This window comes from Paroedura picta, chromosome 6 (assembly GCF_049243985.1).
Source record: "Paroedura picta isolate Pp20150507F chromosome 6, Ppicta_v3.0, whole genome shotgun sequence".
NCBI classification, from domain to species: Eukaryota; Metazoa; Chordata; class Lepidosauria; order Squamata; family Gekkonidae; genus Paroedura; species Paroedura picta.
In genome coordinates, this window is record NC_135374.1 from 2127489 (window position 1) to 2150005 (window position 22517).

The following is a 22517-nucleotide window of genomic DNA, read 5'->3' on the forward strand; positions in this document are numbered from 1 at the left end:
TGAAGGTTTTTGCTTCCTGAGACCCACCTTGCGGCTTTTGTTGAAACGTGTCCTTTCTCCGTCATGGGGGAACTGCGGATCTCTTGCTGACATGGCTAAGGGAATTCATACTGGGTGGCCTAGTTTCATGTTGTACCCAGGAGGTTTTCATATTTGTGACCTGGTGGGCATTTTGCTTTGGGTTTGCTTTGGCTCCTTCCAGCCAGTACAAACCGCCTCTGTACATTTTCGTTTCTAGGCCTGGGTCGGCCTCAGCGGAGGTCATCCCCTTCCATCACTGCCAATTTCTGTATTTTGGAAGACGGGTCTTTTATGGGCATCGGGCCTCTCTCGCTCCGAAAACAAAGCAAAGGGCTGGCAGGAATCACGCAAACATCACACTTCAGCGGAAGGAGGAAACGTCTCTCCCCTCCTCAAAGGTGTCTGTGCTACCGGTCAAATCCTGCTGTGTAGCTGTCCCAGGCCAACCGAGGAGAAGGACAGGGCTGCAGCCAGCCCTCTGCAGTAGCCGTGTCCTTCCTGGTTTTAACGTGGGCGTGTATGTGCGTGTCCCTCTCTTTCTCTCTCCTGTGTGTGTGTGTATGTGTGCGGCCGACCGACAGACACACGCACATGTAGATACCACGTGAGAGAGTCCGGTCAGTAGGAATATATTCTTAGTGTGCGTGTGAACAATCTTTTTCTGACTTTTCTTGTCTTTTCTTATTATGGTAGTGGATCGCTCTGGTCTGGGGTTTTAGCCCCTCCTTTTTCAACCCTGAATAGCTGTGAAGGAGCAAAGCAAGGATTCTCTTTTCCTAATAAATTTCGTATGCAGACTTCGGCCGTCTTTTGGGGGTTTTTTTGTGTGAAGGTGGAGGACCAGCTGGATACAGTGGGTTCATAAACAGAAGAAAAATATGTGGAAGAAAACAAACACCATTCCTATTAGTTTTAAAGTGTAACTACACTATAGTCTACACTACACTATAAAGTGTAACTACACTAAAGAGCCTCTTGTGGCGCAGAGTGGTAAGGCAGCCGTCTGAAAGCTTTGCCCATGAGGCTGGGAGTTCGATCCCAGCAGCCGGCTCAAGGTTGACTCAGCCTTCCATCCTTCCGAGGTCGGTAAAATGAGGACCCAGCTTGCTGGGGGGTAAACGGTAATGACTGGGGAAGGCACTGGCAAACCACCCCGTATTGAGTCTGCCATGAAAACGCTGGAGGGCGTCACCCCAAGGGTCAGACATGACTCGGTGCTTGCATAGGAGGGGAGACCTTGACCTTTACCTTTACACTATAGTCTTGCCAGCATGTGTCTGTGTTGAACCTCTGTTGAGTTCCCGATAATTGATTCTGTGAAGGTTCAAGGGGGTGGCAGGTGACAGTGGGTTGTGAGTGTCCTGCATGGTGCAGGGGGTTGGACTAGATGACCCAGGAGGCCCCTTCCAACTCTAGGATTCTGTGATTCTAGATCTGTTGCAAACAAGCAATTTCTTTATTGGAGAAATTGGAACAAGGGTTTTCTTTGCTAGAACTAAAGAGCAAAACTACAAACAGACTTTTCCCCCAATGTTTCCCTTGCAAGCCCTCCTGTCAATTTGAATCTTGGCACATTAATGAACATGCCAGGCTATCAGTTTGCACAGGCCCAGTTTCCCGTCTAAAGCACAGCACAACCCTCCAGACATCCCTAAGAGCGTAGATTAGTCCAGCTAAGGTCAAAACAATAAAACACGGGCAAGCAAGATAACAGAAACAGCTGTGGGAAACCACGGCACCATTAAAAACAAGTCAATAGAAAACGTAGAAAAGGTCAAAAATCATAAAACTGATCAAATATTATATGGCAGGATCCTACAAACAGGTCAAGGGAGCCCTTCATGACAAGATCATGGAAATAGGCAGGATCTTGACAGCCAGCTGGGTGACCTTGGGCTCTCCACAGCACTGATAAAACTGTTCTGACTGAGCAGGAATCTCAGGGCTCTCTCAGCCTCACCCACCTCACAGGGTGTCTGTTGTGGGGAGAGGAAAGGGAAGGCGACTGTAAGCCGCTTTGAGCCTCCTTCGGGCAGAGAAAAGCAGCATCTAAGAACCAACTTTCTTCTTCTTTCTTCTTTCTTCTTCTTGCTATTTCTGGTATGCCTTTTTTTATGGAGTCTCACAGTGGATTATGCATTGAGTACTCTGAACAGGACGGGACATTCGGTGAACAAGGCAATCATATTTGGGTAGCAGAACTCACCAGAAGTCCAAAAACCAGAGCTGAAACAAAGCACTAAGTGTCAACATGACACAAATGATCCAGAATTACAACTAGAATCCAACTAGCAGCAAGTCACACACAACGGTACAGACCAGTCCCTCGTGACTGGTCCATGAACTCTGTGAATCACTGAGTACCCAGGGACCTGCTTGACTTTGTAGAAAAGACCTGTCTTTCATTGCATCACAAATAAAGCTTATCTCCCGATGAATTACTGCAGATTAAACTTCTGATAAAGGCATGGCCAGGAGGGATTCAGAAGCAAAGCAAGGCAGTCTGAGAAGCCCCTCTGAGCCCCCCTGCTTGCCGTGGAGGCTGCCAGAATGTATTTATTTAAAAATATTTACACGCCACCTTATCTGAGGCTGCTTCTGCCACCATTCTGGAGCACACAGGCAGGGAGTTGTCATCACTGGGAAGGGAGGGGTGCACCAGCAGGTGATGAAATGCCCACCCCCTGCTTGCTATTTCAGAAGGACACAGATTTCCCCCCTCTGTGCTTGGAGAGAAGGGAGGGGCAGGTAATCGACGGATCACCTTCCAGAGGTTAATTGGCCTAGCCAGGAAACAGGCACCTGGAGCAAGGGGGGAGGGAGAAGGTTTCTCCCCAAAATGCCCTAAGATGAAGGAGCTTCTTGTGGGAGGGGCCAGGGGGGTATATCTGCAGCTAAATACAGGTTAGGCTCTTTTTTCACATAGAATTAGGAGCTTGCTCTTGGGAGAAGAGGTGAGTAGCCATCTTGGACCATGTGGCTAACAGGTGAGTTGATAACATCCTGAACTCCTTAAGCATAGACACCTACAATGTATTCAGCATCGTCATAGGGTATATTTTAGCAGAGGGGCAGAAGGATTATGTTTCATCCAATCTCTTCTGTCTGTTTAGCTTGACACTGTGCTAAAGATCTGCTTTTGAACTTTGGTCTTTTAAAAAATTACTTATTAATTTGAAGCTGGCCAGGGCTCTCTGACCACAGTGAGCTCCCCCCGTCTCAGAATTGCTAGCTCAGTGCAAAGGGAAGACCCAGGATTGGGGTGGGACATTGGCAAGGGGCTACTTCTCTGGAGGGGCGTACCCTGCAGTACGTTGTCCTCACAGCACTCATGCGCTGGGACAGTGGGAGACACTGAGGTGAGACCTCAGGAATGAAAGGGGCAGCTGGGAGTCCTGATTGTCACAGCTGATGACCCTGTACTATGACCTGGTGGTGGTTGCCCAGAGAGTCCTTTTTGCCACTCTCCTGGAGTTGGTAGCCAGCTGGAATAGAAGGTGGGCAAGATGGAAATGGGCTGGTTCCATCTCTGAAGCACACTAATGTACAGTCAATGCACAAAACACAGCCCTGTGAGTCAGTTGCTAAGAGTCAGCGTGGTTGAGTGGTTAAGGGCAGCGGACTCTAATTGGGAGACGTGGATTGGATTCCTCACTCCTCCTCCACATGCAGCCAGCTGGGCAATCTTGGGCCAGTCATGGTTATATTAGAGCTGTTCTCACAGGGCAGTTCTCTCAGAGCTCTCTCAGCTCTACCTACCTCACATGGTGTCTGTTGGAGGGGAAAGGGGAGGGGAGCCGATTGTAAGCCACTTTGAGACTCCTCTGTGCAGTAAAGAAGTCAGCTCTTCTTCTTGCAAGTAGTAGTGTTGAGATGCTTGACAGAGAAGGCTAAGCTGGCACGCTGTGTGTTGTGCCAGTCTCTCACGTGGCCACTAGGTGGAACTACAGCCCTGGGAATGAACAGGCATGTCAAGAGGCAGCCCAGGGATGTGCAGTTTGATCAGCACCTGCCAAAAGTACAAATTGCCCGAATCCAATGTGAATTGCTATAACTTTAAATGGCTGGATCAACCCTGTTCAAATTGCCAGCTGTGAGTCAAACAAGCGGCCGTTTTAAGCTTTAAATCAGGGGTAGTCAACCTGTGGCCCTCCAGATGTTCGTGGACTACAATTCCCATGAGCCCCTGCCAGCAAAGAAAATCCCCCTTTTTGTCTTTTTCCCGGCTCTTTGGGAGGGGGGTGGTGAGGGGTTTGATGTAGAGTCACCAAACTTACAGCATGGCTGCAGGAGCCTCTCCTCAAAAGAACCCCCAAGTTGCAAAAAGATTGGACCCGGGGGTCCAATTCTAAGGGCACCCAAAGAGGGTTGGGGCCACGGCCGAGAAGACTCTGTTGGAATTAATGCAGCGGGTTGCCCTTTTGAGGCATAGTTAAGGAGACCGTCCTTGAGGTACGCAGGACTCTTTGCTTTTATTTTATTTATTTATTTATTTAGATTTATATACTGCCCTCCCCGAAGGCTCAGCAGACATGGCGGAAGTGCCTGAAGAAAAGCGGAAGCTGAGCCTCAGGAGCAATGAGGGGCCAGGCCTGGTTCTGTGTTGACGGCTGGAATCTTCAAGCACCCAATGGGAGCTCTGAGGGGGTGGGCTTTCAGCTTACCATTGGTGGTGTTAGGCAACTGGAATTTTGAACTGCCCAATCGCAGCTTTGAGGGGGCGGGGCTTGTGACTGAGTGGCAGCGGCACCCTTGGAATGTCTGAAGCGTCGAGTGGGTGGGACTTGAGCCTGATTCGGCTTGCCATTGGCAGCTTTTGAAACTCCCAACGGAAGCCCCGAAGGGCTTGTGGAGCGCATGGAATTCTCAAAGCACCCAATGGGAGTAGAGAGGGGGTGGGGCTTCAGCCCAACTCCCCTTGCCATTGGCTAGCTTTGGACAGTTGGAATTCGGAATCCCCCAGTGGGAGTGGCGAGGGGGCGGGGCTAGTGTTGGGCCCCCAGTGGGGCCGGCAGTTGGGGCTCTGAGGGGACCGAGGCCTGGCCGGGGGGGTGGGGGGCATGGCCGGCTCTGGGGCGCTGCTGCTGGGGGCCCTGCTGCTCCTGCTCCTCCTCAGCCCGGGTGGGTAGCGTGGCGGGGCCTCAAACAATGGGGTTGCCAGCTTCCAGGTGGGGCCTGGAGAGCCCCCACTATTACAATGGACCTCTACCATCCAGAACAATTCCATAAAGAAAATAGCTCATTCAGAGGATAAGCTCTGTTCAGAGGATGAACCCCATGGTCATGTTATTTCCTCCATGGCCGCGCCCCCCCCCCCCAAATCCTCCAGGAATTTTCCAGGCTGGAGTTGGAAACCTGCTCAAGCTGTAAAGATGCCAAAGGCCAGAGGAAGGGGCAGGCACTGAGACACAGAAGGGGCTGCTGTTGGCTGACCTCATGTTCAGTAAGGTTATCAACTCCAGGTTGGGAAATTCTTGGAAATTTGGGGGCTGGAGCCTGTGGGGTCTGGGAAATGGAGGGATCTCTGTGTTTGCCATAAAGACCCCCCCCCAGGCAGCCATTATTCTCCAGAAGAATTGGTCTATGTCACCTGGAGATCAGCTGGAATTCTGGGAGATTTCGAGGCTTCACCTGGAGGTTGGCAAGCATAGTATTCAGAGCTGGAAAGGATTTTGAGAAGTTCTTTGTGAAGAGTGTAACATATAACCGGGTAGCATTTGGTTTGCCAGCAGAAACACTTAGAATCAAAGATGGATCAAGGTGGGTCGCCAGGTTTGTCTGTCTGCAGCAGGAGAAAAGACCAAAAGTCCAGGAGCACCTTCACGACTAAAAAAAATTAGTGACAGGGAGAGGAGTCAACTGCTCACTTCTTCAGATGCAGCTAGGACGGGAGTCCACCTGTCCTTACACCTTCAAAAGTGGGGTGATTTTGGATGCTGAATGACAAGAGCAGGGTCACAAAAATGCCCTGCCACAGATGTTGTCCCATTGAGAAGGGTCGCCATGCTGGACTGAAACAGTAGGACAAAGTTTGAGTACAGAGGCACCTTGAAGATCAACAAGGCTTAATTCCAGGTGTAAGGGTTTTTTTGTGTCTGAAGAGGAGTGTGTCCACACAATACCTGGAATAAAACTTGGTTGGCCTTAAAGGTAACCCTAACCTTGTTTTCTTTGCCCATGAGGCTGGGAGTTCGATCCCAGCAGCCAGCTCAAGGTTGACTCAGCCTTCCATCCTTCCGAGGTCGGTAAAATGAGTACCCAGCTTGCTGGGTGGTAAACGGTAATGACTGGGGAAGGCACTGGCAAACCACCCCGTATTGAGTCTGCCATGAAAACGCTGGAGGGCGTCACCCCAAGGGTCAGACATGACTCGGTGCTTGCACAGGGGATACCTTTACCTTTACCTTTAACCTTGTTCTACCAATTTTGCTAGTCTTTAGGATGCTCCAGGACTTCTGCTCTTGGGATCAAAGGGCCAGCAGGACAGGTAGATCCTGGGCACAGAGAAGCCCACAGGTGGTATAAGGTGGGAAGGAAAAGATGGGAGAAAGAATGAGGCGGGAAATTTGCATATGAATTTGGGTGGCTAGAAATGCCTTTGCTGAAATGGAAAGAATTGGAAGAGCTGATGTTTCGTGTGTCTCCTCGCTGACTAAATAAGTAGCTGAGGCGGAAACAGGGTGTGGCTACCCCAGCCAGGGTCCGCTTGGTTATGCATATATAAGAATACGCATCCCCTTCAGCTTTGAATTCTTGTTGCTGCTGTGGTTTCTGCCATCTTCCAATTCCTTAATCCCAGTCACACCGCAGAGCTTATTGGAGTTCCTTGCTGTCTGAAGTATGGTGTGTGTGTGTGTGTGTGTATGTGTGTGTAATTGTACAGCCCTCCTTGGCTCTCAGTGAGAGAAGCAGGTAGACATTTGGTCTGAAAACTGCAGAACAAAGTTTTATTCAAAATAGATGTTTTCGTGGGTATGCTCACTTCTTCAGATACCAAAACAAGGGTTTATACCTAGAAGAAACCTTTATTGGTCCAGAGGAAATTTTCTTTCATTCTACCTGAAGAAGTGAGCTTGCACACGAAAGGTTATTCCTTGAATAAAACTTTGTTGGCCTCCAAGGTGCCTGACTGGCCGCCCCCTTGGTTCTCCGTAAGAAGGCTGGATTGTAAAGGAAATAACTTTCCTGTCATACTTCACTTAAAAAAACCAAATCCCGCTCTTTCTAGGTTTCCTGGAACCGTCACAAGACCTCTATTCTGAAGTAATCATTCCGCAAATGCTCCTCAGAAGGCCCGGCTTAAACACGGAGGTAACGTTGTGCTTTGTGGCAATGTAACTTCATTGCATATACATGGCCATTTTTAACTGCCCTGAGCCATCCAGGGCCTATTCCGCACACACAGGATAATGCACTTTCAATGTGCTTTTGCAGCTGGATTTTCCTGTGCAGAATCAGATAATCTAGAAGTGCATTGAAAATGCATTATCCAACTTGTGCAGAATGGGCCCAGGAAGGGCAGGCTATAAAAATATTATTATTGTTGTTGTTGTTGTTGCTGTTGTGGTTATTATCCTGGCTGGATAGGAACTCTTGTTCCTTCAGTCCTTAAAACCACACCTCCCAATAAGAACCAAATGGGTTTTTCCTAGACTGGCCATACAGAGTGTTCTCTTTGAGTAATAAATGCAGAATTCAAATACCATCTCCCAATCTAACCTCTCTTTCTCACTTCTTTGAAGATTAAACACAGAAAAGGAAGCATAGAGAGACCTCCTGGGAGCTTGGTGGAAATGCAATCTAAAATGACACTGAAGGGGTTGCCAGCTCTGGGTTGGGAAATACCTGGATGCCATGGGGGTGGCACCAGGAATGGGTAGAATTTGGGGCAGGGAAGGGGCCTCAAGGGAGTCTAATGCTATGGAGTCCCCCCTCCCAGGCAGCCATTTTCTCCAGGGGAACTGGTTTCTGTCACCTGGAGATAAGCTGGAAAACTGGGAATTCCCACATCCTACCTGGAGGGTGGCATCCCTATCTTGAAGGTCTTTTGTAATGGTGGGACACCTCCAGGTATGACACAGACACATAGATGTGTGTGTGTGTGTTTTTTTTTTTAAGATGAAAGAACAAGGAATGAGTCCTCAGTGGGTAAGATATGATACTTTTCTTCTTTCTGGGAGAGCTCTCAGCTTTCCACTGGGCCTGCAAAATGGTCTACGGTTGAGGCCAGTGCCGGTAGAAGATCAGATGGGGCTTCCCCCCTGGGTGATACGCTCCCACACCAGTACATCTATTGTACACCAGTCACACCCCTCCCCTAGATGCCCCGGCTGTTAGTGGGGGTTCTCAAGATGGATAGTTATTGTTTCAACCATACGGTTTTGAAATGTTGTAATTTTATGGGGTTTTAATGGGGAGGAGTTAATTGGGTGTTATACTATTGTATTGAATATTGTATGTAATCTTGCACGAGCTGGTGTGCCCGAGAGTGGTGGGTAATAATAATAATAATAATAATAATAATAATAATAATAATAATAATAATAATATTTGTCTAGGAAGAAATCTCTTATCTAATCAGGATTGAAAGAATTCATAGGATTGTTCATCTTCGAAGAAAGTACGTGTTTGTTTTTCTGGTTTTGATGTAGTAAAAGGGGGTGTTTAGAGAGCAGGCTGTTTACTTTGTGGTCCTTTCATAAAAAATTAAGAGAGCTTTAAAAATACAATTTGGGGTTTTAAAAAACAGCAGCTACCAACCTTCCAATGTACCACAACCCCAGTGGTGAGGGTCCAGATGCCCCTCACGTGATCCACCATGCCACATTCTCACCCCCAAAGGGCTGTTCTCATGGCCCCCCTGAATTGTTCTTCATTGCCCTCTAGCACTGAGGGCCTTCCTGGCTAACTAAGGAATTCGGTATCTCTGAAAGGTGTTAATTCTAAGTGAATAAAAGCTTCTGAACTTAGACATCCTTATTTATTTTTTTTAATTGCTTGTCACTTAGCTATTTGGCCTAAGTGAGAGAGTTTTAGAAATCTCTGTTTGCAATGAGGAAGACGCTCAGTTTATATTTGTGGGAATGTAGTCAACCCAGCAGTTCTCTCAGAGCTTCCTCTGACCCACCTCCCTCACAGGGTGACTGTTGCGGGGAGAGGAAGGAAAGGTGCTTGGAAGCCAATTTGAGACTCCTTCGGGGTATAAAAACCAACTTTTCTTCTTCTTTTTATCCACAGATCCTTTATAATTGCCAAGATGCCGTTTTATACTTTTAATTTGAAAGGAGAGCGCCTGGTGGACCATCCAGATATTCAGGTACATGAGAGCCATGTGCCTTCTGCCAATGAAAATATCAGAAAATGTGTCGTCAGGGGTAGAGTCGCTAGCTCCAGGTTGGGAAACGCCCAGCGATCTGGGAAGCAGAGTTTGGGGAGGGCAGGGACCCCGGTGGAATTAGCATGCCCCAGATTCCCCCCTCCAAAGCAGCCCTTTCCTCCTGGGGAACTGATTTATATAGTCCAGAGCTGAGCTGTAATTCCGGGGGATCCCCAGGTCCCACCTGGAGGCTGGCATCCCTATCGCCAGTGAAAAGGATCTGGCAGAAGGGGATGGGAAAGACACCTGCCTGAGACCCTGGGGAGCAGCGGCCCATCCAATTAGATGGATCTTTGGTAGATCAAAGGCCTCTCTCAGGACGGGGTTAATGTCCGTCCGTGTCCAAGCAAGCTTCACCCTTAGCACAGCCCTGGTTGATTTTGTCAGAGGAGGCTGCTTCTCTGGCCCCTTGAAGAATACATGCCCCTCACCACGGCCATTGTGTTTTCAAACCTTGCAGGCCGATTGCTATTACAGTGGCTACGTGGAAGACGTCCCTGATTCCGACGTTGTCCTTTCAACCTGCACGGGTCTCTGGTAATGGCTTCGCGCTTGTCTCGATTTTGGGGGGAAGAAAATCCAAAAGTAGCAGAATGTTTGCGTCCGTTCAGCCTTTCTACTGCATAGTTCATGGTGACCCACGAAGCAAAACACACACACACCCTCGGCCAATCCCTCTGTTGTCATGCACACTCACAAATTGCTGTGTCGTTTCAGAAGTCACACCCCGGACAGAGCTAGCTAAGTTTAACTGTTCAATAAATATTTAATCAATCTTTATTGTTACAGTCGTAGACCAGCATGAATTTTACCAAATCCCAATCTGTCATAATCTTTATTCATAAAAGGCTTACCGTCCTTCCGACAATGTACAATTCTGACTGGCCCTCACTGAGAGCATTCCCCCAATAGGGTGAGCACTCTCCTCCATTGAGGGCCAATCCTCTTGACCGCCGACAAGGCAGAGCCAAGCAGACACACTCTGCACCAGCCCCACCACTCTCCCCACCCACCTGCCAGCAAGGGGGGGGGGGACAGCAGCTGGGCATGCTCTGCACAGATCTCCCCAGCATTTTGGATGCTGGGGAAGCTGAGAGGCCTGCATGACCTCCCCCTGGGCCTTTTTGTAAAAATGGGCTTTACTACTAGTATAATATAGATTAGTTCCATAAGATAAAAGTCTGTAGGAAGTACATGTTCAAAAGGGAATGCATCTTAACAATGAATAAAAGAACATTAAGATGCTACAATGTTTAAATAAACTTGTCACCAAGAACTGGTGAATTTTAAAAAACGCCATGCAGAACTGAGCGGTCAGTGGTGATACGGGTGGATTTCCATCTGGGTCTGATCTCCCAGGGTGCCTCCTAAGAGAAGGAAGAGTAAGCTGGGAGCAAGGCTCTTGGTCAAAGGGGCAGTGGAGAAGGACACATTCTGTGGTGTCCATCTCCCCTGATCCACAGGGACATACCTGTCTGCCTTGAGGTGCTTTCTGCATCGCCCCTCCCAAAAGGAAGGTGCACTTGACGTCCAGCCAGGGGGAAAGCCATCCTATGACTTAGTGCTGCTGGCCCTGGTGGGTGCATCTCTTGCACACACAACCCCCCCCCTTGCAGAACTCAACACTGTAGCTCAGCAGTGACAGGGCATTAGGAGCCCCACCCCAGCGGCCCCACTCTGGACCCTTCCCTCGCAGAGGTTCCAGAGCTCCCAGCATTGTTCTTTTGTGGAGATGTGGCTCAGTGGAACCCTGCAGAGGTTTAGCCGTGCCTCTTCTGCCCTGCGATGGTATTGGTCCTCAGCTAGGGTCGCCAGGTCCCCCCAGCCACTGGCGAGGGAGGGGGTCGGGGGTAGGACTGCCAGTTCCAGGTTGGGGAACTCTTGGAGGTTTGGGGAGGGAGCCTGGAGAAGATGGAGACATAGGTGGGTTACAATCATAGAATCATAGAATCCTAGAGTGGGAGGGGCCACACAGGCCATCTAGTCCAACCCCCTGCTCAACGCAGGATCAGCCCAAAGCATCCTAAAGCAATGCCAAAGAGTCCATTAAAATTGTTTTAACACAAGCAACGTCACGAGCAGCAGGGAACTATTACGTCGCTCTGCTTTCGTGGAACCAAAGTTCCATCGCGAGGTAGCTTTTCTTTTTTTTGGGGGGGGGGGGAGTCAATGGTACTTGATCCACGGAGCCCAACCACAAGCCCGGCAGATGACCCCCTGCATGCAACTCAGAGCAAAGAAGCTTTGGGTTGACGTGGCAAGTGCTGAACAGTAAGTTTTTGAGGTTGAAACTTAAAACGTGCTTTGGCTGATTCTGTCCAGTATTTATCTGCACGGCTTCCTTTGTTCCCCCCACTAAGTGACCTTTCCGATTTTCCAGGGGACACATCCGGATGGGAAGATTAATGTATGAAATCCAGCCTGTAGAGAAATCCGCTTCCTTTCAGCACCTCCTCTTCCTCGCCGCTCCCAAGGAGCAGGAGCCGTGCAGAGGGATCCTCGAAGACCAGGATGAGTCGGAAAGGGAGGACCGGAGAAGAGGAAAGGCTGAGGCCCCTGATGAGGCCCCTTCCTCCTCGACTGAGAAGGTAAGTCTTTGTTTGCTGCAGTTGAGGCGTCACAGGATGGCGTACTCTTTGTGCAGGTGCCAGATTTCTCTAACACCGTTCTCCATCCATAAGATGTATTGCTCTATGCCTTCCAGTGACGAATCTCATAGAATCATAGAATCATAGAACCATAGAGTTGGAAGGGGCCATCCAGGCCATCTAGTCCAACCCCCTGCTCAACGCAGGATCAGCCCTAAGCATCCTAAAGCATCCAAGAAAAGTGTGTATCCAACCTTTGCTTGAAGACTGCCAGTGAGGGGGAGCTCCCCACCTCCTTAGGCAGCCTATCTCTCACATTGATGCCCTTTAGTCCCATGTAGAAGAGTGGCAAGGGGCCATCCAGGCCATCTAGATACAGAACAAGACATTTGGCAATTCTACTTATTGTTGCTGTTATTTCCATTTCGGTGTCTCTCTTGCCCTCCCGGCAAGCTGGCTCAGGATGATATGTGAATGTGCTGCAGTCCTTTGTTATAATCTGCCCCTGTTATATTACTGTCACCAGATTCTGATGTATATTCTTGACGTTTTATGTAAACTGCCCTGAGCCTCATGGGAGGTCGGTATAGAAATTCAACAAATCGTTACCATTGTTCTCCCGAGGATTTCGGAAAGGCCCATATGGGTGGAGCACTGTCCGGGACACATTCGGTATCTGGGCTGTGCTTCTGGCCGCTCGGGCCAATCTGGCCTGGCCAAGCAAAGCTGGGTGCAACCGGATTGGGCTGGCCCCTGGAAGGCCCACCTCCAGAAGCTGGCTGCGAGCCACGCAGCCAGCCTCACAGCCAGACGCTGCCTGGCCACCGAGGATGCCACTCCTCCACTGTCCTGCCTTGACCACTGGCCTGCTGTACGCGCCAGCGGTTGCCCAACTATCTCTGGAGATGTCAGCCCCCCCCCTCCACCAGGGCTACAAGCTTGCCTGCCGTGCACCTCGACACCCGGCTGCCCCAGCCACCAGCACGCCACGCGCCAGCCCTCCCGCCTAGCCCTAGCTGCCAGCCACGACTCCGCCATCAGGGCACTCCACTAGCACCACTGAATCCCATTGTATACGGCACTGGTCAGACCACACCTGGAGTACTGTGTGCAGTTCTGGAGGCCTCACTTCAAGAAGGACGTCGATAACATTGAAAGGGTACAGAGGAGAGCGACGAAGATGATCTGGGGCCAAGGGACCAAGCCCTATGAAGATAGGTTGAGGGACTTGGGACTGTTCAGCCTGGAGAAAAGGAGGTTGAGAGGGGACATGATAGCCCTCTTTAAGTATTTGAAAGGTTGTCACTTGGAGGAGGGCAGGATGCTGTTTCTGCTGGCTGCAGAGGAGAGGACACGCAGTAATGGGTTTAAACTTCAAGTACAACGATATAGGCTAGATATCAGGAAAACGTTTTTCACAGTCAGAGTAGTTCAGCAGTGGAATAGGCTGCCTAAGGAGGTGGTGAGCTCCCCCTCACTGGAAGTCTTCAAGCAAAGGTTGGATACACACTTTTCTTGGATGCTTTAGGATGCTTAGGGCTAATCCTGCGTTGAGCAGGGGGTTGGACTAGATGGCCTGTATGGCCCCTTCCAGCTCTATGATTCTATGATTCTAATTCCTGGATGCAACGGGATATTTTCCCAGTAAATAAATAATAATTGTTTAAATGCCAACTGTATTGATGTTTTAAGTGTTGTTATAGGGCCTTTGTAAGGGGTATGATTTCATTGTAGGGAATGTCGTGATATATGGAAATTTTATGGAATGTTTTATGTGATGCGAACCAAACACAATGAATAAATGACTGACAGCCTACCTACATAACTAACTACATAATATTGAGATCTCTAGCACCGAGATCATGGTTAGATGTATTGTATTGGTGCCACCCTCTTCTGAGCATTATTCTCTCCACCAGGCTGAACTAAGATCAGAATTGTGACCACCGCCGCTATATGTTATATGTAACTTTGAATTGGGGTTTTTATGGGGATTTTATTGTGTTTTAACTATTTATGTTGTAAACCGCCCTGAGACCTATTGGGAGAAGGGCGGTCTAAAATTTAAATAATAATAATAATAATAAATGCTTTTTCTGTTCCAGCCGATGAACAATCCTGCAGATGCCGACACAAGATACTTGGAGTACTACGTTGTCTGCGACAGTTCTGTGGTAAATGTTGGCGATCCATTTTAAACCATTACACGGGTGTGTGAAATGGCTGGAGGTAGATTTTTATTACTGGGCTGCAGCTGCACATGTTGGCAATCCTGTGACCGGGACCGGTTGCAACTGGATGCCCGTCCGTGCAGGAAAACCCAGTTGGGAACCCTTGCTGGAAGGCAGGGGCCCCAACCTCGGGTAGAAAAAAGCGGCATATAAGAACCAACTCTTCTTCTTCTTCTTCTTCAGTAATCTCAGGGCTCTCTCAGCCTCCCCTCCCTCACAGGGTGTCTGTTGCGGGGAGAGGAAGGGAAGGTGACTGTAAGCCACTCTGAGACTCCTTCGGGGTGAGAAAAGCGGCATCTAAACCAACTCTTCTTCTTCAGTAATCTCAGGGCCGTCTCAGCCTCACCTCCCTCACAGGGTGTCTGTTGTGGGGAGAGGAAAGGGAAGGCGATTGGAAGCCGCTCTGAGACTCCTTTGGGGAGAGAAAAGCGGCATCTAAACCAACTCTTCTTCTTCTTCAGTAATCTCAGGGCTCTCTCAGCCTCCCTTCCCTCACAGGGTGTCTGTTGTGGGGAGAGGAAAGGGAAGGCGCCTGGAAGCTGCTTTGAGACTCCCTCAGGTCAAGAAAAGCGGCATATAAGAACCAACTCTTCTTCTTCTTCTGCAGCCAGCTGGGTGAGCTGGGGCTGGTCAAAGTCCTGTTAGGACAGACCAGTTCTCTGAAAGCTCTCTCTGCCCTACCTCTCTCACAGGGTGTCTGTTGTAGGGGAAGAAGGGAAGGTGATTGGAAGCCACTTTGAGACTCCTTCGGGCAGTCAAAAGTGGGGTATAAAACCCAACTCATCTTCTTGAGGCAAGAAAAATTGATAGGAAGGGGGAGGATTCCTGTACTTTGAAAATATCTAGTGCATTTTCCGGCATTTACGTTAAGCTGCATCCCTTCCTCATTTTAGTACCAGTGGGGGAACCGCAATGAAACTCGCGTGATCCTCCTGATGCTTCAGATTATCTCAGTGCTTCATAATGTGAGTATATTTCTGGAGACAAGCCCACCTCGTGGGGGTGTTGTGGAAGTTTCCCCAATCGCAGTCTAGCCCACCTGAGGGCAGGAGTCCTAGCCCTGATGCCTGATCCAAAACTGTCCCTTTTCCCCAGGGGAACTGATCTTGGCACTCTGAGGAGGAGCTGGAATTCCTCACAGCAATTTGTGCCTCCCACCTTTGAGTTGTCACTAAACTCTTCCTTTGCTTGAAAGGGGAGTAATCATAGCAACAATTAACATGCATTCTCACGTGGAATTTTAATTCATGGCAATCAATTAATACAGAGTATGTATTTAATATTGAATTTTTTGAGAGAGTGAGTGAGAGGGTGAATGAATGAATGAATGAATGAATGAATGAATGAATGAATGAATGAATGAATGAATGAATGAATGGATTCAAATGGGTTGCCGTGTTGGTCTGAAGTAGCACAATAAAATCAGAGTCCAGTGGCATCTTTAATACCATTAAAGATTTATTCAAGGCGTGAGCTTTCAAGTGCATAGTCTGATGAAGAGTGCTTGCACTCAAAAGCTCACGCCTGGAATAAATCTTTGTTGGTTTTAAAGGTGCTGCTGGACTCTGATTTGAATGAATGAATGAATGAATGAATGAATGAATGAATGAATGAATGAATGAATGAATGAATGAATGAAATCCCGGAGTACTTCCTGTGAGCTGGACTATCTAGGAACTAGTAGAGTTGAGGGGGGAAATTATCGGGGGGAAATTATCTTTTTTGGGGGGGGGTCGGATTCTGTCCTCTGTGTTGTGGCTATTGCGCATGAGCATTTATGTGTAAAGCAGTTGAGCTGCTCTAGGCTCAGGAGATCCTGCCATCTCAGGCCCCTGGGTGGTCTCCACCAGCTGAGGGCTTCTCGTGGCGTGTTTCCAGATCTACGAAGAGCTGGGTCTTCGAATCATCCTGACGGGCATGGAGATGTGGACAGAACGGGATTTTCCAGCCGTGAGCCAGAAGCGGCTGAGCAAGACGTTGGAACGGTTTTATAATTACGCCACTTTTGAGCTTCAGCGCCACGTCCATTTTGACCACGCCGCTATATTCACGTAAGAATCTCCCTCTTCTTTCCCCACTGAGAGGGTGCAGCCTCTGTTTTCCTTGTGGCTTCCAGTTGGGAATTATTCCAAGCCAGTTTCCTGATGATTCCTATGGGGTGGGGGGAATGGTGTCCCAGTGGGGGAGGCCCACATGGAGCTGCGCATCAACCACACGCCTGGCAGAAGAGCTCCACCTTGCATGCGCTGCGGAACTGCACTCGTTCCGTGAGGGCTCTCCTGTTCACTGGGAGCTCTTTCCGCCATTCCCTGGGACTGTCACACTTCTCTGGGGCTCAGAACCACAAGTCAGTTGGCCACAGCTGACGGGGGATGTATACAGACGGTCCCTCGGATATGCAGGTCCCAGACAGCAAATGGGCTTGAAGGTTAACCTTGAACCAAACCCGGCTCTCTCCTGGCAGCCAGGGCAGCTGCTGGCCTTCCATGGGCCCTCCGTGATGTCCTTGTGAGGACCCACGCCTTTTGGGCCAGTTGGGATTTCTGGATTAGAGCCAAGGGCAGGCCCACAGAGAGCGAGTGACAATAATCCGGTCTGGAGGTGACCATCGCGTGGGTCACAGGGGCTAGGTTCTCTGTGTCAGGATCTCCCCCCGGGTTCATCCGTTGCCTGCCCTGTGATGCTGGCCAGCTACATGCTTCTGGCCCCTCAAGGTTATTCTGAATTTTTTGGTTTATAGCCTCTAGTTTCCCTTCGCTTGCCTCTTTTCCCTCCCCCTGCCCCCTCCATCTAGCTTTTTGGTTTCCCTTTGTAGTAGGCAGCTGCTGTGTTCCGTCTGCCTTTGAAATGCCTTCCCAAGGGGAGGGGGGAACTGGGATGCACTGCTTCATATCTCTGACTCCAGCCTGCAGTCCCCAGTTCAGCCAATGGATGTGAGCGGAGGTCTTCTTCCCTGATTAAAGAAACTTTCTTAAACAGAAGTTTGGCTTATTGGGAACAGGGCACTCTGACACTCCGGAGCCAGATAGGGTGCTCTTAGCTCAGCTGTTCGTTGCCCTGTTCACTGTGGTTAAAATGTTTTAAGTGAAGCGAAATACATCAATGCATGGCCCACCCGTGCAGCATGGCACTATCAAGGCCCAACGGGATCCAGCAGCCAATATTTCCCACTTGTTGTTTCCTTAACTGCGGATCGTGCCGGCAATAATTCCTTTTCCTGTGTCGTAGGCTCATGGGCGAGGAAGGCTCCTCTGGAATGTCCTGGGGGGAACGCCTTTGCCTTTACAATCATGTCTCTGTCTCTGTCGTCAAAGTAAGTGCTTCCAGGCGCCTGGTGGGGCCACCCCAGTTCTTAATTTACATTTACTTGTAGGCTAATATTATGCCAGCAACGGCATCTGCCGGAAGGCCTGGAGGATCATTGTCCATGGGGTCGCGATGGGTCGGACACGACTTCGCACATAACAACAACAACAACAAAATTGCTGGAGTGACCAACTCAGCATGCCTGTGCATTGGGGTGCTACATCATGCTGAGGGTGTGTAGCCACTGCCTCCTTGAATGTGATGCCTCTCTTCGTCTTCACCTGGGGGCTTCCCTCTGACACCAAACCTTTCCCACTTGATCCTCTCCCTCTCCACACATGGCCTTCCGTGGAGACACACATCTCTCTCGGAGTCTCTCCTGGAGAGATAGCGGTCTCCCACTCACTCCCGCTCACAGGATACCAGGCAAGCTGGTCATTTGTGGCAAGGAAAGTACTCTTCTCATTTGGTTTCTGTCTCGTGTATTCCCTTTGTCCTCTGCCTCTCTGCACATGGCCTTCCGTGGAGGCACACATCTCTCCAGAACAGCAGTTAGACACCTTCAGGTTGGGTAGCCATGTTGGTCTGAAGCAGTAGAACAAAGTTTGTGTCCAGCAACACCCTTAACTTTATTGGTCTTAAAGATGCCACTGGACTCAAACTTCGTTCAACAGTTAATCAGACTGCTGGGACTCTCTCTCTCCTCTCTTCCTTTACAAAATTGTTTTTCTTTTTGATAAAATCTATTTTATCCTTTAAGTTGCTTGGCGCTCTCCCCCTTTGCAGACTTAAACTGCACTGAGAAGGCATTGAGGGTTGTTAAAGCCACTGAAGAGGGTGGAGGGGACAAAAAGAACTGTGGAATCCTAGAGTTGGAGGGGGCCATAAAGCCCATCTATTCCAGTCCCCTGCTCAGTGCAGGACCAGGGGAGGATCAGGAAAGCAAGAGAGGGTAGTCGAGCTGAACATACGGGGGAGAAGTGGGAGTCAGAGGGTTGGGGCAAAGTGACGCCCTCTTTCTTAGCCTGAAAGGGCAAGGTATTCTTGTAAACAGAATTATATTTATTTCCAAATAACTGGTGTAGTGGTTAGGAGTGAGGACTTCTAATCTGGCATGCCGGGTTCGATTCTGCACTCCCCCACATGCAGCCAGCTGGGTGATCTTGGGCTAGTCACAGCACTGATAAAACTGTTCTGACCAAGCAGTGATATCAGGGCTCCCTCAGCCTCACCCACCCCACAGGGTGTCTGTTGTGGGGAGAGGAAAGGGAAGGCGATTGGAAGCCACTTTGAGCATCCTTTGGCTAGGGAAAATCACTATATAAGAGCCAACTCTTCTTGTTTATGAGAACAGGGAGCTACCAAAATGCCACAATTTAAATTCCTCTTTTATATTCTGTAACTATATCTCCTCTCTGTCCCTTCCCAAAGGGCAGACCCTGGGATGGGCTCAAGCTCTCTTTCCTTATACGCCCAGAACATGCAACTCTATACGTCCTCTGTGCATGAAAATGAGCTCTGAGCAGGCCCAGGGGTGGTGATCCTGCTCTGCTAACAAGCCTAGCTCTACTTCTGCGCAGGTATCAGCATCCGTGTCCTTTACCTTCATCCCGGTGAACCGATTTTTGCTACGGTGGCCTTAGCTGCTAAGAGGGCACCAGAATCCCTGGATTCTATCTAGTCTGCCGCTTCTCCCACCCATCTTGTAACCGGGCAGAACATCTTCTGCCAGACTGCTGAGCAAGAATTTCAGCTCTGCCTCCCTCCAGGATCTATGTTGACCCCCCCCCCCTTATATTAAATATTAGATATTTAATTTAATGTGAAAATCAAATGAACAAAACCCAATTGGTGCACAGCATGTATTCCAAGGAGTGGTGCGTCACTGTGTTCTGAGGGTAACCCCTTTCTGGGCTTTCTTCCTGGGCACAGACTTGGCCCTCCGCCACCCTCAGCGGGGTCTCTGCTGCACATGAGCTGGGCCACTCCCTGGGCTTCCTCCACGATGATGGTCCAGGAAGTGAACCGGCAGGCTGTGACTGCAGCTGCACCTCAAAGCCGGGACGATGCATCATGTACTCGGGCGTGGTGTAAGTAGCACTTCATCTTATCTTCCGCTGCTGCCGCCTCTTCTTCTGCTTATTCCGCTGCTGCTGCTTCAATATTGTTCTTGTTGTTGTTATAATTTGATTTATAGCCCGCCGCTCCCAGCCGAGCTGGCTCATGGTGGATTACAGATTTAAAAAAACACAATTAAAAAAACCCAGTGAAATACTGGAGACGAAGAAGAATCTTCTTCTTCCTCTGCTGCTGCTCCTGCTGCTTCCTCAAGGATGAATCAAAAATCAAAATCAAATTGAAAGAAATATATAAAGATCTTTTTCCGAATGTATTGGACATTTTTCTTGATTTACAATCTATCGGCAACGAAAATGGGGTCCCAGTTTTCTTGTCCTGCTTTCTGTATATTCGTCAGTGATTGCCAAACAAATATCTGAGTTGAATGTCTCAATTATAATGCATCACTTAGGAGAAGCTCAAAAGTAATTTAAGCCACATATGTGAGAGGAAACAGCCCCGTGACAGCAGGGCTTTAACCGTCCTAAGTGATACCTGTTATTGTTTTAAATTCCCTAAGACTGATATCCTCTCTTGGGGAGAAGAGGGATCTAGCTGGCAACACCCAGGTGCTAACACCAACCCTGGGAGGGAGGGCATAATCTTCCAGTGATCTTCCTCACTGCCCCGGCCTCAACCAAAGACCTTGCGGAAGAGCTCCGTTTTTCAGGCCCTGCGGAATGTGGAAAGCTCTTGCAGGGCCCGCAGCTCTTCAGGGAGCTCATTCCACCAGGTCGGGATGAGGACCAAAAAGGCCCTGGCCCTGGTCGAGGCTAGGCGTGCCTCTCTCAGGCCGGGAATCATCAACATCAGTGCCCGCAGAGCATCAAGCCCTGCAGGGGACAGTGTATCCCACTGAGAGCCCTGTCCTCTCCAGACTGCACCTGCAAGCCTCCAGGGGTCTCCCGAACTGGAGCTGGCAACTTGGATTATCAGGTGCTCTCTGGCCACTGGCGGGCAATGGAAGGGGGGTGCAGTTGGCAGCTCCAGGTTGGGAAAGGCCTGGAGGTTTGCAGGTGGAGCCTGGAGAGGACAGAGGTCCCTGTGGGGGAACAATGCTCTGAAGTCCATCCTCCCAAGCATCCCTTTCCACTACGGGAAGTGATCTCTGTAATCCAGAGAGGAGTTGTAATTCTGGGGGATCCAGAGGCTTCACCTGGAGGCTGCCATCCCTACTAGCAGCCTGAGCCCATGGCTGGAGGGGACCTGGCAATCCTCCATCCTTTTCTCAAAGTGGTTTCCAAACTGCCAAGCCAAAAATGCCTTTAAAACCAACAACACTTCCCTTACACCCTGGAAGCTCGCTGGGCAACCTTAGACCCATCGCTCTTTCTTGGCCCACAGAGATAAAATAGAGGAGAAAAAGAACAACACAAACTCAGCATCCCGATGAGACAGAAAAGCCGGGCATAAATGAAGCAAATAATGGTTTTCAAAATAAAATTATTACGTTGCAGGGAGTGTCACCGGCTGAGCAACTGCAGCCAAAAGGCCTATGCTGAGCTGTTGCAAAAGCCGGGAAAAGGCTGCCTAGAGAACGTCCCCAAGGAACTGGCTGCGAAGAACGAGTGCGGGAACAGCATCGTGGAAGGAGACGAAGAGTGCGACTGTGGACTCGTGCAGGTTAGAGAAGATGCTGGGGGAGAAACGGTCATTGTGTGTCCAGCAATAGAATAAAAGAACCAAAGTATCCTAGAAGGGGAAGGAGCCATGCAGGCCAGCTAGTCCACTGCTGAACTAGACTCCTAGAATCCCAGAGTGGGAAGGGGCCATGCAGGCCATCTAGTCCCACCCCCTGCTCAGTGCAGGATCAGCCTCAAACACCCAGGAGAAGGATCTGTTCAGCCCCTGCTTCAAGACGGCCAGTGAGGGGGAGCTCCCCACCTCCTCAGGCAGCCCCTTCCACGGCTGAACTAGACTCCTAGAATCCTAGAGTGGGAAGGGCCATGGAGGCCATCTAGTCCCACCCCCTGCTCATTGCAGGATCAGCCTCCAGCATCCAGGAGAAGGATCTGTCCAGCCGCTGCTTGAAGACGGCCAGTGAGGGGGAGCTCCCCACCTCCTGAAGCAGCCCATTCCACTGCTGAACTAGACTCATGGAATCCCAGAGTGGGAAGGGGCCATGCAGGCCATCTAGTCCCACCCCCTGCTCAGTGCAGGATCAGCCTCAAACACCCAGGAGAAGGATCTGTTCAGCCCCTGCTTCAAGACGGCCAGTGAGGGGGAGCTCCCCACCTCCTCAGGCAGCCCCTTCCACGGCTGAACTAGACTCCTAGAATCCTAGAGTGGGAAGGGCCATGGAGGCCATCTAGTCCCACCCCCTGCTCATTGCAGGATCAGCCTCCAGCATCCAGGAGAAGGATCTGTCCAGCCGCTGCTTGAAGACGGCCAGTGAGGGGGAGCTCCCCACCTCCTGAAGCAGCCCATTCCACTGCTGAACTAGACTCCTAGAATCCCAGAGTGGGAAGGGGCCATGCAGGCCATCTAGTCCCACCCCCTGCTCAGTGCAGGATCAGCCTCAAACACCCAGGAGAAGGATCTGTTCAGCCCCTGCTTCAAGACGGCCAGTGAGGGGGAGCTCCCCACCTCCTCAGGCAGCCCCTTCCACGGCTGAACTAGACTCCTAGAATCCTAGAGTGGGAAGGGCCATGGAGGCCATCTAGTCCCACCCCCTGCTCATTGCAGGATCAGCCTCCAGCATCCAGGAGAAGGATCTGTCCAGCCGCTGCTTGAAGACGGCCAGTGAGGGGGAGCTCCCCACCTCCTGAAGCAGCCCATTCCACTGCTGAACTAGACTCATGGAATCCTAGAATGGGAAGGGGCCATAGAGGGCATCTAGTCCCACTCCCTGCTCAGTGCAGGATCAGCCTCCAGCAT

At 50.0% G+C, this 22517-nt stretch overlaps 1 protein-coding gene across 1 annotated transcript; it reads left to right on the plus strand.

Moving 5' to 3' along the window:
• Positions 1 to 2869: 2869 nt before the first annotated feature.
• On the plus strand, positions 2870 to 21317 carry LOC143840542 (disintegrin and metalloproteinase domain-containing protein 9-like). Its single transcript, XM_077344154.1, has 13 exons — positions 2870 to 3008; positions 7250 to 7332; positions 8140 to 8169; positions 8580 to 8641; positions 9259 to 9337; positions 9858 to 9934; positions 11778 to 11985; positions 14091 to 14159; positions 15110 to 15181; positions 16095 to 16267; positions 17445 to 17529; positions 19455 to 19612; positions 21098 to 21317. Exons 1-13 carry the CDS (start codon positions 2996 to 2998, stop codon positions 21315 to 21317), a joined length of 1329 nt encoding a protein of 442 aa, XP_077200269.1. The 5' UTR covers positions 2870 to 2995.
• The last annotated feature ends 1200 nt before the right edge of the window (positions 21318 to 22517 follow it).

What these genes read in the sequence shown, in the direction of transcription:
- LOC143840542 (XM_077344154.1), top strand. An exon ending in TCAACCTGCACGGGTCTCTG is followed by an intron (nt 9,935 to 11,777) that starts GTAATGGCTTCG and finishes CCGATTTTCCAG; the next exon opens with GGGACACATCCGGATGGGAA. An exon ending in ATCATGTACTCGGGCGTGGT is followed by an intron (nt 19,613 to 21,097) that starts GTAAGTAGCACT and finishes ATTACGTTGCAG; the next exon opens with GGAGTGTCACCGGCTGAGCA.